Genomic DNA, 15,912 nt, shown 5'->3' with positions numbered 1-15,912 from the left:
AGTATCTGATAAGGAAACTGCTCTTCTCCTTGAAATCGAACTCATACATAAACCCAGGCAGATGATGAGTGACTCAGGAACTGAATCCCTCCCTACTTCAACTGTCTTTTTTTAGTCTAGACGTACTAATCATTCCACTCACCCATCAGAGAGAGGATGTAGATAAAAACATCACAAGTCAGACGAAAGAGGAAAAAAAACCCAAAAAAACCACCACCCCCAGCCCACCTCCAGTCTCTGGAGGTCTCGCTACCAATGATACTACTTTTGGAAGAAACAGAAATACTAAGTATGTTTCTCACCTGAGTCACCTTGCAGTCTGGTACTAACAGTACGATGAACTGCCCACTATTCAGAGACATGAATTCAGAAGCAATAACTAAAAATGTTCTTTCCTCTCTGCCTGGACAAATAGATCATCAAACCCTTCCTCTCAAACAGAAAATGAGCAACAGAAATGCGTGGATCTCTGCTCAGCACACAAAAATATCACCTAAATGAAGATCCCCAAAGAAAACAAACCACATAACCAAAAAAATCCCTTTTTCTTAAAGAAAAAAAACAAAGCCAGTGAAAATCTTATTTGTTAACTTACCATTATGTTTTTCTTATGACGTTTTTCTTTAATATGCTTGTGAGCTCCCTGGATGTTCTCAATGTGAACTAAGCAGAGCTTGCATAGGTACTGACAGTTGGTGTATTCTGGGGAGCGCTGGGGAAAAATAGCCACAGATTAAGATAATTTTTTTCTGCCAACAGTGTCTGAAAAGCTCAATTCTTTAAATAATAAATTGTATTTCACAATTATGTAACACTTGTAATGTCAAGGTGCTTCATAAATATTAAATGATCTCCAAAAAACCACAGCAGAAATGGATTTTTACCTGTATGACAAGTGGGGAAAGCAAGGAAAAGAAGTGAGGTGACTTGAACGTTACACTCCTCAGTTCATTTTTGAGGGGCAAGATTAAGACTGAAGAGTTTACACCACATAAGGCTGACCTAAAGGCCAGTAAGCCATTCCCTTGCCAGCTCAAGCTTTTAATAACTATGGATTTATAAAATCTCTGCATCTATCCTCCCCTCCCTGGAGAGAAAATGGGAAGAATTCATTGTGTTATCTAAGTACACACGTTAGGACAGATGGTGGTGGTATTTGGCTGGCATATTTACAGCAGACTCTGCAAGTACTGCATTTTTTGTTCTATTAGAAAGGGTGCGGCTGGCCAACAGGGAGAAAGAGAGCCAGTTTCTGACTTAATAATGGCTGTGCTCTGGATAAAGTGGGATCCTCTGACAAGGGGTAAGATTATTCCATGTTGATTAATAATTTGGGATACTCAGAATTCAAGAAACATGCAGAACAAGCATCTTTGTGTACATAAATGCTGGAAGAGATGAAGCACACAAATGGAGAGCTGCTACCCAGGAGACCCCCGTGACAGTCTGTAAGAAGCAGCCAAGCCTCAGATGATGGGGGGCAGGGGATCACTATTTTCCTAGGATCCAAGAGGGGGTGCTGGGGAGTTTATCCTACCAGGAAACCAGTGAGAACTACTAGACTAAACGACAGAAAAGACTACCTCTGCAAAGACAAGAGGTTGCTGGCAAATACTCCACTTTAGTATGTCTCATCCTGCAGTTGTATTTTTTGCTGTACTAAAACACAGCTAGAGATCAGAAACCTTTTGATATGCTCACTGCAAAGACAAAAGGGCCCCAACAAAAAGCCTTAAGTTTTCTATGGACTTGTTAGCATTTTTATGTTAGCATTTTTACAAGAACTGCTATCAGTTCTAATTGGGAAAGAAAAAGCCCTACTTAACATTTTCATCCCAATTCTAATACATCTATAGTTACTGAAACCAAAACGTATTCTGAAAACACCAGATGTTTAAACAGTGACATAACAATGAATGGAGAACGCTGTTTTAAGACACTAAGGTGGACTATAGATCAGTTAAACAAATTTGACTTACTAAACCACTACTAAATTTGGGCAAGTTTTTCCACTTACTGAGTTTGGTCATTTGCTTCTGGGGCGGGGGGGGGGGAGTGAAGGAAACTGATACTTTCCAACTGCAGAGCAAATATCAATTTAAAATAACATGGTCATTATCCTTTTATTACTAATTCTCTTCATCTTTATTTTTTTTTTTATGAGACAGATACCTAGTACGAAGAAATTAAACATCAATTCTGAAAACAACTTGGCCAGCTCAGAAGACTCAAGTGCTCGATATGCAATGACTGAAGTAGATGAAAACTATTTTACCACTCTTCTGAAATGGAATGACTATCAGCAATAATAATATTTTTAAAATTGGGTATTTCTTTACAATACTGATCTGCAGTATCATAGCAACAGATGTTGCCAGAATGGTCGAGTCATGTAACATGTTTTATTTTGCCTTTACTGCCTTTTTAAAGTCACTAGTTAAGCTTAACACCAATGAAAAGGGCAAGAATGTAGTGAGACAAAAAAAAGCTACAGACTACTACTTGAGTAAGACACATGCATCTAAACAAGCAAGTCCTTACATATGCATAGTCCTGATTTAGGATAGTTAGGGAGCTAATCCAGCTCAAAGCCAGTTGTATTTTAAAGCACTCACAGAGAACAGGAATGTTTCGGATGACTAGGAAAGAGAAAACTGAAGAATATCTTTAAGACGATGAGCCAAAGAATTACAGACTAGTCAGAGTGAGCATTCAGAAAAATACTGTAATAAATTATTATTAAGCACATAATAAAGAAACAGATAGTAGGTGACAAACTGATCTGCTATAAACAAATCGCACAAAACCAATTTTAGGGTTGCTTTTTCAAAGATAAAATCATAAGGGCTTGAAGAAGCAGATGTTGTATCTTGACTTCTACAAGGTTTTTGTCACTTGTCATAGTATCAGTCTCAAAAGGAGACCAGAAGTACTATCTAAATAAAGAATAGTAAGGCGGGAGCGAAACTCCTCAGAGAACAGTCCTCAGAGCACACACACTTAAGTCTGATTCACCATCAGTTTAAAGGCATGTGCCAGGTATTTTTCAGCACGGATCCTTCTGGGGTCAGAAACATTCATGTTTTTGTTGAAGACTTAGGAAATACAATAGAGGGTGTGCTGACTACAAACGTGAAACATACCACGTTGGAAGATATTACAGAATATGTAAAATGACAAGGAAAATCAGTGATGGCAAGAAAACAAAGAAATTGAATAAATAAGCTACAATTATAGTATCAAAATATAATTCCTGCTTAGGTACTAACTGCAAATGATACAAGGCTGGGAAGATCTGATTAGGCATTTCTTAAGAGAAGGATACGGGGATCATTGCCAGTCAAACTACAAGCCAGCCTCCTACTGCTGCTAAAAAAACAGAGATCCTAAACACAGATACTGTATTTCAGACACACGAAGTCAGCTTTCCTCTTTATATACAAAACCTAAGCTGAAAGTGCATGTCCAATTTTGGGTAGCAGCTACATGGTGGATGCCTACAGAAAAGCAACAATAATGAACCAGTAATTAAAAACCCTCTAAGACCAAAGAGCAATTCTGAAGAAAACCAGACTGCATTAACAGAAATTATCTTCAGATATGTAGGAAGTTGCAGAAAAACTCAAACTTTATTTTCCTAGGACAACACATAATGGATCAAAACGCTACAAGAGATGCTCATTGGACATTAAGAAAAACTTCTGGGTTACCTATACTCACTTTGTTTCACTGGAGAGAATATTAAGAAGAGCTTTGATGAACATTTTCAAGGAGTCATCTTCAATACATATGATTCGGACTGGTGGAAGGCTAATATACTGAAGATACCCCAAGGTTCCTTTCAATACTGTACTCTATGTTTCTAAGTAATCAGACATTCTAGAACGTCTCAGGTAAGTAGTGGAACTGTAAAGCTTTAGGTCTGCAGAGTTATAAAATATTGCTCTACAAAGGCTACATGTGCCACAAAAGGAACACTAAGTTTCCAACGCTTAACATCTGCCCCCATGAATAGACTAGCCAACTACTAGGGATAGTATCTTAGATCAATAAAGTGATTCATTACAAAGAAGAAAGAATCAGAGGCAACATGTTCTAGTAGAAATAGCACCCATGCAGAAATATGGTAATGATAGTGACAGAAAACAACCATTTTCTTTTTTTATCTAATAAATAACTCAACCTACTTTTTCAAGTCGGGAGATATAATCTCTTTCCAGACGCTCTTCAGCTTGTTTCAATCCTAGTTGCTGTTCAGCTGTCAGATTAGATTCATCAATAACAGCAGTGCTTTCTAAATAATCTGCTTCCAAAGTATGTTCTTTAGTTGATTCAGAATTCTTTATTTTACCTAAAGAAAGAAACAGTTATTTTCTCCAGAGTAACTAAGGAGAGGAAAAATGAAAGTTAAGAGTGCAGAGCAGTTAAGAGCATCTCACTAAAGACCTGGACACAAATCAGAGCTGCATTCCAATTTTTTGTCCAAAGGCTGGCCAAAATCACCTTTAACGTTAGTATGTTCACTGGTATTTTGGAGAAACTTCAGCTACTAAAAGTGCTATCAAAGACAGGAGAAAAAATATCGTAGATTGATTTTGTGTTTCAGTCACAACTCCAGCGCCTCTATTAAATTCTTCAAGGCAAGAAAGGGTTGGGGTTTTTTGTTACACAGAACAGAGTACCTGAGATTGTTATGCTCTACTATAACACAAATAAGAAATACTAGGCTTAAGATTTTTTATACAGCATGTTTTGTTAAGGAAGCAGTCACAGAACCGCCTTAGACATTCACCCAAATGACCTCGCAGAGACAGACATCAGGCACGCCAAGCCCTACATTCAGGAGGCTGCTGGAGTTACATCTGAACACCTTCTGACACCTTGCTGCCCTCGGCTACCAACCACATAGTTCTGGAACGCTGCTGCGCACAAACACGCAGGTCAATTCTGACAGGCCAGTTCCTCCAGATGCCTATGAATTGTTCATAGGCCACTCATCTGTACAAACATCCACAGCTGAAATTATTCCAGTAGTCTTTACATCAGCAAAAATTTGTGTTTTGTTGTTCTTCTTTCTTTCCTTTCAAATGAGATATGTGCTACCACACTAGCTAGAATCAAAACTGAGCAAGTTTTCAAGTCCTGTTTTCTCAGTGACAGAGGGTCCTTACAGTACATGATGGTGGTTTACAAAGAGCTGACTCTTTATATAATCACAGAATGGCTTGGGTTGGAAAGGACCTCAAGGTCATCCAGTTCCAACCCCCTGCCATGGGCAGGGACACCCCACCCTAGACCATGTCACCAAAGGCTCTGTCCAACCTGGCCTTGAACACTGACTGCCAGGAATGGAGCATTTATCACTTCTTTGGGCAACCTGCTGTCATTTCAACTTGGTTTTGCTGTTAAATTTTATTAAGATAGCTAAAAAATACATGCACTTCAATATTCTCCTAGTATTGCCATACAAGCAATTACTGTGGCTGTTGAAATAGTGGGAAATACTTCAAATAGAAAGTCTGCACAGGCATGCTGTCTTAAACCAGCATTTTAATTTAAAAAGCTGTATTCTGAAGAAGTGTGACAAATTCTACACTAAGGAGCTAACGTGAAGTGAGACAAACCTGATCCATGTATTTAGTTGTGAAATTGAAAAGTATGTATAAGAATTTAACACTCATAAAGGTAACCACTGGTGGATGATACGTATTCCGGAGCTCTCTAAATCAAAAGGCCACCTACCAAAACATATTTTAAACATAAAAGAGCACAGCAATCACAGAAAGAAGGGAAGTATTTCGCCTCACCTATAAAACCTCACAATTTTTCTTGCAGATTTCTCCTCGGATCTTTCTGAACAGCAATAATAGCTGGCACTTCCACAAGTGGCAATAATATTATGAAGGGTTCCCCCCCCAGATGTAATATTCACAAAACTGCCTGAACCCCCTCAAACAAAGTATTTTGCAAAGAGTTCAGGTCTTAAGCATGAGAAAAAAAAGACAGCTATTATCATAATCTCTTATTCTCTAAGTAGTATGTTTGTATTTAAAGCAGCTTCTCTAAATGCCATCAACAACTTACCACATGCGAAAAAAAAATATTCAAAAAGAAACATTTCAAAGCCCACTTCAGACTGTTAACAATTTTACCAGAAGAAAATTGAATAAACCAGTGTTGAACACTCACTGAAGTCATCAGGTTTATGCTCCATCTTCCTTTGATCTGAAGAAGTTTTACCAGCATCACCAGTCTGATCAACATTAATCTTCGAAGTATGAACTCCCAGTGGATTTTCCAACAGCAGTTTCCCTTTCTGTGTAGCTGTTAAGCTTTCCATACCAATCCCATTCCCCGAAACATGGGAGCCTGGAAAGTTTTCTCCCACTGGTTGAGCTTTTGTCTGTTTCAGGTTTTCCACTGCTGATGATAAATTAGAAGATTTTTTTGCTTTTCCATGACTTCGCTCCTGAAGGTTTGATCCCATCTCTTTAGTTCCAGGAATACAACTGTTCACTTTGCATGATTTATTGTCTCCTTGTTTTTCAGAACAAACATCATTTTGTTTGCTTTTTTTGCTGCTATTCCCACTTGGAGAACTTCTCCCAACATCCTTCACAGATTTGTCATTTCTGTTATGTTTGTAATTTTGATTATTTGTAACTTTGACTGCTTTGCCTTCCTCACAGACAAGACGGACGGACTTCCTTGGGTCATGATTTCCGTTCTTGGAGCTCTGGGCCTCTTCCATTATAGTGAAGACCTGCTTCTCCTGTCTCTTGAGACCACTTGAAGTGCAATTCTTCAGCAATATGCAGTTGATTTTAAATCCACCGTGCAGGCAAGGATCGTAGCTGATTGTCTACTGAAGAAATAATGATAGACATTTTTAAACTGAAGGAAGAACAGCAAAGCTCTATGCAGACGAGACATTAAAATAAACCTCTCTAAAGCAAAGCAAAACTACAAACGATAGGAAGCATCTTCCCCCCAGTTGAATAGGTGAATTCTCGTAATACATTCTGTATTAAACTCCTGAAAATGTTGATCATGTTGACTTCCACTGAAAAGAGGAGGGGATCTGAAGAGATGAAAAATGGCAGATCATGGTAAAAACACTCAGTGATAAACCTGCCAACAGCTTGCTTTTTCTTTCTTTCCTATTTCTGGCTTCCTGAAAAAAACCCAAGAACCAAGATATCTGCAACTACACTGGAAGAAAAAAAATAAGGAAAAAAATTAACACATCTCAAAAATACCACTCAACAAACACAGCTCAAATCAGCCGCTAGAGAAAGCTGGTTCAGTTTCCAGCAAGCAAGTTCCATCTTATTAACTGATTAAAAAACCTGCAAGCTGCAACTATAGCTCAAAGTATTAATAATAAACCTGACCTATCACTTGTACCCACAGACACTTGAGCAAATTCCTGACATGTACAATTCTCATCCAAATTAATTGCCATCAATTCAATGAGATTTTGCTTAGCCCAAAAAATCACAAGTAATAAGTATTTTGTTCAGTTGCAGCTTAATTTTACTTATCTAAACCTCAGTTCTCTAGGTGGTGTATCAGATGAACTCAAAGATTGTTTTTCCAGTGGGAAGCTAAGCATGAATAAGTAGGTCTGTTTGTAAGGTATTCCTCATACTAATATATAAAACCAAGAATAGTTCTTCTGTAACAAGAACTTGGATTTTTTGTTTTAATAACCTTGAGATAGCAATAAAAACCTATGATAATAAAGTATCAGACACAGAAGAAAACAAATTTTGTAATGCTATAGCAAGATATGGCGGTTGGAGTGTCTCTCTTTCCTGTACAGCTACGTATTTGGTAAATAAAAGCATGATCCATGGAAATTTCTGGGGTTTAGAGAACCTATCAAAATAAGTACCTTATTATTTACTGAAGGAATAATAGAAAAGTCAATGAACTACAACTATGAGAAGTATCACAATGTACTTTTGTACTTAAATAATAAGAACCAGAAGGAAGGATCAGATTAAAACGTCTGCTTTATAAAAAAGCCCAAACAAACTTTCTCAATATTACCAGTATAAAGGACAGTAATTTGTTTCTTTTCAAGCTATATACTGTAGTTACCATCTCTCTCAAAGAGACACAAATCAGGCTATACTTCAGGACAAAACCCACATACGAAGAATGGTTATATTAAGCCTCTAGTGACATAACTGAAATCACATATTATCTTGCAGAAATGAAAATCAAACAAACAAAACCTACCAGAATTTTCATGACCTTCATGTTAGCAGCACAGTCTTTAGTAAAATATAAAACTTGACAAAGAAAATCTGTATTTCTAAATTCATTCCAACGGCGAAGTATTTTAACTGACAGATACATTTAGTTAATATTACAACTCTTCTTTATTAAACACTGATTACACCTGGCTCTTACTTCTAGACCAAAAGTCAAAGACCAAAAAGCAAAACGATTAAATAGTATCAGCCTTTGGATTGTAGTCAGTCTTTCCCGTAGCAATTCTTCCTGGCTTGGCAGCAGGAACTAAGCCTCGGTGTGGTAGGAAGAGCCTAGGGTTCCTACAGGTTGGCTAAGTTATTCTGGTCTCTGACCACCAGTATAAAGCACTGAGCTACTGACTGGCGAGATGTGGTATCTACGTACAGGATGTCACTATCTTTAAACTGTACTCTACTGGGATCCTTTTATTCTGTAACCAAGTTACAGCACGAGAAAGGAGAGTAGGTTTTCTCAAATTCTAAACTATTCCTTATGTTTTAGTTGCTCGACCTGGAGAGGGAATAAAACCCAAACAACAACAGCAGCAAAAAAAACCAACCCAACCCACACACATCAATTCCACTTTCATTTCTGATTCATTTCTGACATTCACATCACCATTAACTGTGGATGCTGAGGCCACACTTCCACATTTACTGAAAAGCAGTGTAGGTCAACATCACCTACAAGACAAGCAACAACAACACCCTTTCTCCAACCCTGGTTACTTACTCCCACTCCTGGGGCTGCTCCCTCCCTTGTGCAGGTCTGCAGCGAATAAAACCGGAAAACCAATCCAGCTTAACATTAAGCTGGCACAAGGGAAGAGGAGGAGGAGCAGGAGCTGGTAATAACAAACAACTAGTTGGGTGGAGACAACTTCTCTTGGCATCATTTCCAGCTTAACACTACCATAAAGCTCTAGCATTGGAGGAAAAGTGGGGCTTCCTTTTGCTCTGCTTTTTGCACGTGTTGCATTATTAGGTTCATATTCTGCAAGGAGGTTTAAAAAACAAAAACCACAAAAATTCTATTGTAGGCTTAAATGACTTGATCTCATCCATTCAACAAAATACCCAGTTACATATTCAAAGAGAACAGATAAGCTTTAATCAAATGTACGAATGTGATGGGGAAAAAAGCCACTCAGAAAACTGCTTGCAAAAACTATAACCCAGCTAATAAATTGAGTACTGTGATAATGTCACATATTAAGAGTTTAATTAAATACAAGTAGTTAAGATCAAAAAGCACAGATACATTCCTTATTCCTCAGAAATATGAAGAACAAGTCTTGAAATTTTATAAGACAAGAGTATTTTGTACAGAAAAAGGGTTCTACAATGAAATTCAGAATCTGAAATACAATTACAATAATAATGTTGTATTTTGGCATCTTTTTCCTCTTTCTTTTGAATTAAATACTGAAATGATTTAGCAAACAAAAATATTCTAGACTGCTGTAACATACTCAGTAGTAACCACACTGCCAAGTAATGAAACTTAACATGAAAAACAAAGAGACTACTACTAAGCCTAAGACAGTCTCAAAAAGATCCTCCCTCCTCTGTCAGATATTGGCTATCTATACATGAGAGAGGGGAGAGAGGGAAAGAAGTGCCTCCAAAAAGAAGAACATGGTAGGAAACAACACATTAGAGGAGTGAATCACTGCTGAGGTGGCATCTTTCTAGAAACCTGGATGTCTTATTCACCAGCTCAGGCTCAAATTGCCAGACCTGGAATCAAAGAAGAATTTTCTCCCAGGCAGGCTGGTAATAAAAGCAGAATTATTCACCTGCGTCTGCAAAGCGGGGTATGATTAACCTGCTGAAATCATTTCTGCATGTTTCATTTATTCAACATCCTGCTGTTACAGGGGACTTGGGTTCCTCTGCTTTCTGAATGTACAATCAGTTACTCCTCTGAAGCCTACCTCAATTCTTGGCTCTTCGTAGAAAAATAATCTGGCTGAATTACAAGAGTTTGAGGTCAGACACAACACCATCTGATCTCAAACTCTGACAAATTATTGAGCCTATACATAGCTACAACAATCAAATTAAAAATGCTTGACATCAGCTTCAATTTTACTACAGCAGAATTCATTTTAGGCTCACAAAACGAAGGAACGACATTGTTTCACTTTCGTTTCTGCCAGTTTCTTTTGTTTCCTCCTACTCTCAGTCTAGCATTAGAAAATTCTGCATTTGAATTGCAAAAACTCTAGGTAACTTACTTCCAAACAGGGGGAGAAAAACCCAAACACTTTCAAGAAGGCATTTCTACCCATTTGCCCTTCCACTCAAGTTGTTCAACCGTATTTAACTCTTTCAGAAGCACACATTTTGCGTCAGACACTGCCATAACAGGGCCTCTTCCAAGATGAAGGCCAAGTTAAACTGTGAGCTCCTGCATTCTGAGCTGCTCTTTCGCAGAAGTATTTATTTAATCATCTCACTAGCAGCAGAACTGAATATACCTGGTTTCCTATACATTGATTTTGCACTCCTCTGTCACACTTTGGATCACAGACCATTGGGCAAGCAGAGGAGACATGCTGTAGCTGAAGGAACATACACACTGGCTGGCTCTTTAACTACTCCCTAAATGGAAACTGTTTTCCCCTCAGCAGAGACCCCTCCTCTGATGAGGCATCATTTTTCCAGAAAACATAAAGAAATGCAACAATCTGCTTCTATTACTTCAAATATGTTCAAAAATTTGGTCCCAACTGGCTGAATGTCCAAAAGTTACAACACGAGTGTAGAAGAGCAACTTAAACGCAAAGAGAAACGGTCTCATAAGTTTCATTTCCCAGGGAGTACTAGATTAAATATAAACAGCTAAAGTACTACAAACATAATTATCACTCCCTCCTCTGAGATAGAGACCTGTATTTTATCTGAGACCTGCTTTTATCTGTCCCATTATGATTGTGCCTTAAGCCCAAATCTCCCAAACCAGCCTTCCAACAGTACAAAGGGTGATTAACCTCAGTGTGTCCAACACTCCTCACCTGATTATCAACACAGCCCAGCTGAACTTCCCCAATGGAAATAGAAAGAAATTCAGCAAGCAAAGGTTACAGCCACAGAGAAGAATGAAAGGAAAGGTTGTCTTCTGCAGTCTGCTCAGACAGCAGCAGACGTGATGTCTACAGACACCCCTCATGTGCTGGTGGAGGTTCTCTCTTTTCCGGACTGTTTGCAGCCTTAGGCCCATTTTTGTTTCTGAGAACTTCTACAAGATCATTCAAGCTTCTCCCATGTTCTATGACAATAGTTTTTTAAAAAAGCTATCATACATTTATGTTTATTATGCATTAGACAGAACTTAGGCAAACTGTTATCAGTCCTTGATGTTTTTCCAATGTACTTACAACTAAACCTATCAGAGATTATTGGCCACTAACACACCTCAGGCTCTATCAGCAATAAACCCATCAGTATTCTTAGTAACAAACGTAAGTGCTAGACAGTATTTCAGACCTTCCTGTTACTACAGGCTATAGAATATAGGCTAGTAAGTATAATACCACTAAAATCTATCTAGAAGGAAACCAGTGCAGAGCACAGAAAATCTAACACACAAACCAGGGATGCAACAAAACTTGTTGCATCTGGGCTTAGCGAAGATACACAACTCGGTAGGAAGCTCCCACATTGTGTTTACAGCATGGAGGATTGAAAACTTCCAAGGAGTGATCATTAGATAAACAAGCATATATACCTGTAACAGGATTACCTGAATAATGAAAGTACCACTGAGTAACTAACAGGAAAGGCTTTGCTTGATGCAAAACTTAATAACATACGTAGGTGCAAATATCTTACAACTGAATTATGAAATGAGCAGAATATGCTGGCTAGGAGATCCATACAAGTGCTTGTTAGAGATGATTCTCTCTTTGCACTGATGGCCACTGTCTGTTCTACAGCACGGTATGACTCACTGAGAAGGCAAGAAAGAGGCATGTCACAAACATCAAGAACTACCACTTTCTGAACCTATTACTGCTGATGACTCTCATTCCAAACTTGGGAAAGCCATCCTCTCTCAGTCACACCAGCTATGTAAGTTACAACGGCTTCCCTTACCTGTATTTCATATAAAGATTCTGGTTCTGATCCTAGGTTTTACTGTAATAGCCCTTTAAACATTTCACAATCAACTTAAACAAGCACTAAAGCCAGAAGAGGGGTACCACCTGCCTCAAATGTCCCAGTATGCTGCAAGATACATGCTGTAACCAGAGCAGGAAACTGATCCAAGGCAGTTCTAACTTCAAAAACAAACAAACACAACATTTGTACTAATACAGGTGAGGAGGCTGGAAAAACATAGTACAGCACTGCCTAGGTTTAAAGTCTTTCAGAGGCTAAATTAGCTTCCAGAGGCCTGAACTGACCATGAAACTGGTTTAAGTGGCAGCTATGCATTTAAACAGAATTTATCCATCTTAGTCTTAAATCTCCATTTATATTTGGCACTTATGCTAAATAAAAATACAGCAGTATTTGTTTGTGGCATAGAAATTTATCTGGATCTTGTGTTTAAGCACTAGAGATGTTTTCACCCAAACTCCAATCTTTAAAGAAGCGACAGCCTTTGAACTACTTCATACCAGTCGCAAGCTAGTTCACAAACCACAGATAAAGCAAATGCATCTTCTACTGGTATCCTTACATCTGCTTTACCAGCATCCAGCACTTTCACTACTGAAAGAAACATGCTGAAAACCACTACTTTGAAAAATATGGGAAGTTAAAATACATCCATATAGTTGGCACATCGACTGAGTCCCAAGCTACAACTGGTTCCAGCCTCCCAAGTCAAGCTTTGCTGACACCAAAAACCAAAGTCTGAAAATGCTGGAAATAGTATTCTATTCATTAACAGAAATAAAAACTAAAATCTAAGAACATCTGACAAGTTGCTTGGTTGTTGTTTGAGTTTTTTTCCCCAAAGATCTGCTAAAACATTAGTACCAGAAATAGGACCCAAGGATACGGTAATGAGTACACATACATGTATGCCTGCATCTCTGGTAAAAAAAAAGGTAAATATTAGATTCATATGCATTACGACTAAATTTAGGTAATAAGATTTTACTGCTTCTAAGTTAAAAGTGTTACTGATCTATCACTTATGTGCATTTAAACAATTTATCAAATTATATACAATCTAATCTTAATGTGCCAAAAGCATCTGAAATGTTGACTTCCCCTGGATTGCTTCCATTCTTCAAATTAATCCACTAAGCAAATTGCAGGATCCTTCCTTCTCAGTTGTCAATGCAAGTCAGTATGAGCATTCCATTATTTCATTAAGATAGGGACAAAAATAAAGCTAATTTAGTAGAAATGCTTTGTAAAATTTCAAGAATACTACTACTACAACATACGATACACTCTCAGCCCAGTAAAATTTAAACTGCCTTATGGAATCAATGTGAATACACAACCCCAAAACATTACTCTGACAAGCAGATCCATGAGACACTCGAGAAGCTCCCCGGGGATCTCTTACTTTCATATAAGATACAGGGAAATCCTACTTCCCTTTCTTTTTCTCCCCACAGCAGCAATTCCCTTCAGAGGAAGACCCAGGTAAAATGCCCCATGGCATCCAGCAGTCTCTTTTCCTCTGTTATTTGAGGTACAAGAGAAAAGTCCCAGTTGTCTTCTGCGCAAGAGCAGAACGTGTAAGGAACTTTCTGATCCCTCTGTATTTACCTTCTGGGAATATAACCAAATATTTATGTTCTGGGAAACTGTAATTTCATCCCAAAATTTATTTTATAAAGATATTTTCAGTAAGGTAGAAAAATTACTTAAAAAGCTCCCTGCAAAAATGGTGTTTGTATCCTAACATAGCACCTTCTGCCAGATATTGTAATTAAGTCATACTTCTATGGCCGATTTACTTTTCTCATAATGGAAATAATTATATCATAACTATCTGGGGTCAGACTATCCAAAAAGCACCTACTGATCACAAACTCAAACGAAAACAGAAGCAACACTTATCCTCTATTTTCACGCAAATGCAACGACTCTCAAATCCAGGGCATAGTGCTCAAGAAGCCAAGTGACGTAGAGGTGGCATGAATATAAAGAAATCATTAGATCCATAGTTTTTATTGTACTAATCCCTACCTTAGCCTAAACCTGATTATATTGTTTGTCTGCATGTTATGAGCTTGTCTTCCTTTGATATACCCAGAAACAACCTTAAAAGCAAGAAGGCCTCAGGTAATATGACACATTCAGCCAACTGGCACATTACAACATATTGCAAAAGCCGGAGAGTCGTTCAGCTGTATTTGTATACAAGATAAGCCAACAAAAGAGCACAAACAGACAGACATAGGGATGCCTGTGTGTCATTTCAGGCACATCATGACCCACAGAAAGGAGAACCTTCGCTTTGGCAATAGGCGTCAGAGGGGCACACGGCTCATGAGGACAGCACGGGAGAGAGGGGCATTTCCTCGGGGGGCCTCAACAACCGCAATGGTCCTCCTCCCCAATATTTAACTCCACAGGCCGTGAGAATAAGCGGCAGCACCCAGCTCCAGCCCTGCAGACCCCAACGGGCGTTCAGCCGGGCACTGCCTTCACAACAACCGCCCGCCCGCCCGGACGCTGCCGTGGGACCGGCCCCAGTTCCCCGCTGACCTTGCGGCCGGCGCCCCCCCCCAGCCACAACCAGCGTCCCCGGCTGGGTGTGCAGGACAGCCCCAGCGCCGGCCCCCTGCCCGGGCGAGAGGTGTGGAAGCCGCTAAAGGCCATCGAGGCGGGGCGCAAGACGGAGGGCAGGGACAAGGCGGAGCTGGGGCGCCGCAGGCTGAGGCGGGGGGCGCCGGCGTGGACAGCCCCCCCCGCCGGAGCCCGCCTCCCCCCGCCCCGCTCAGCGGGGGGAGCAGAGCGCGCCCAGCCACCCCCACCCCTCGGGGGAGGCCCAGGGAGCTGGGCGGAGCACCCCCGGCCCCAGGAGCCCGGTACCTGGCTGCGGCGCTAGGGGTGCCGGGGCTGCGCCCCCGCCATGCCCGGCTCCAGCTGCTGGAGGCCCCGACGCCAGCGGCTCAGTCCGGCCCAGCCGCCATGTCAGTCGCGCCGCGCGATGCATTGTGGGGCGAGGGCGGGAGGGAGAGCCTCGAGGGCGGGCGGCGCTGCCGGGCGGCGGCGTGCGGATGCCTAGGCCTGGTGCAGCCCTGCGCTGCCCCACCTTACCCTGCCCGGCCCTATCCGGATCGTGCCCGGCTGGTGAAGGAGCCCCACCTGCCCCACGGAACTGCCCCTCCTCTGGGGCAGCGCCCCCCTCCCATCACCGCTGCGTTCAGAGCCTTCCTACCCCAGTGCCATAGCAGGAAACAGGGACGCGGGCTTAAGCAGCTAGATTTTTTCCTTATTCCCCTACACTCATCCTGATTTTTATCCCATTTTGCATTCCAGGTCTCTCCCCACGCACGCCAGGCCCTGTGGAGCGGGGTTAGGGCCCGCCTGGAGGTTCGTCTTCCCCCGTTCTTCAGAGCGTCCCCCCCTCTCCGTCTGTTCCCAGCGCTGCTTGGGTGGAGAGGGGCGGGTGTGCTGCACACAAAGCAGCCTGTGGAGAACAGGGATGCCGGGGGGAAATGGCTGC

The 15,912-nt window shown here is 40.6% G+C and overlaps 1 protein-coding gene across 2 annotated transcripts in view; it reads right to left on the bottom strand.

Annotated features, from left to right (window-relative positions):
* TUT4 (terminal uridylyl transferase 4) overlaps window positions 1–15,393 on the bottom strand; it is a 48,937-nt gene extending 33,544 nt beyond the window's left edge. For both annotated transcript variants that reach the window (XM_080622982.1, XM_080622983.1), the window contains exons 1-4: window positions 15,276–15,393; window positions 6,190–6,865; window positions 4,188–4,351; window positions 596–712 (exon numbers count right to left, since the gene is read on the bottom strand). In XM_080622982.1, coding sequence (XP_080479108.1) covers window positions 596–712; window positions 4,188–4,351; window positions 6,190–6,751 — 843 coding nt within the window. In that variant the 5' untranslated portion in view covers window positions 6,752–6,865; window positions 15,276–15,393. The remainder of the gene's footprint in view (window positions 1–595; window positions 713–4,187; window positions 4,352–6,189; window positions 6,866–15,275) is intronic.
* Between the last annotated feature and the right edge of the window lie 519 nt (window positions 15,394–15,912).

This window comes from Psittacula echo (assembly GCF_963264785.1).
Source record: "Psittacula echo genome assembly, chromosome: 7".
In the NCBI taxonomy this organism is placed as follows: Eukaryota; Metazoa; Chordata; class Aves; order Psittaciformes; family Psittacidae; genus Psittacula; species Psittacula echo.
This window is presented reverse-complemented; position numbering and strand designations above follow the sequence as displayed.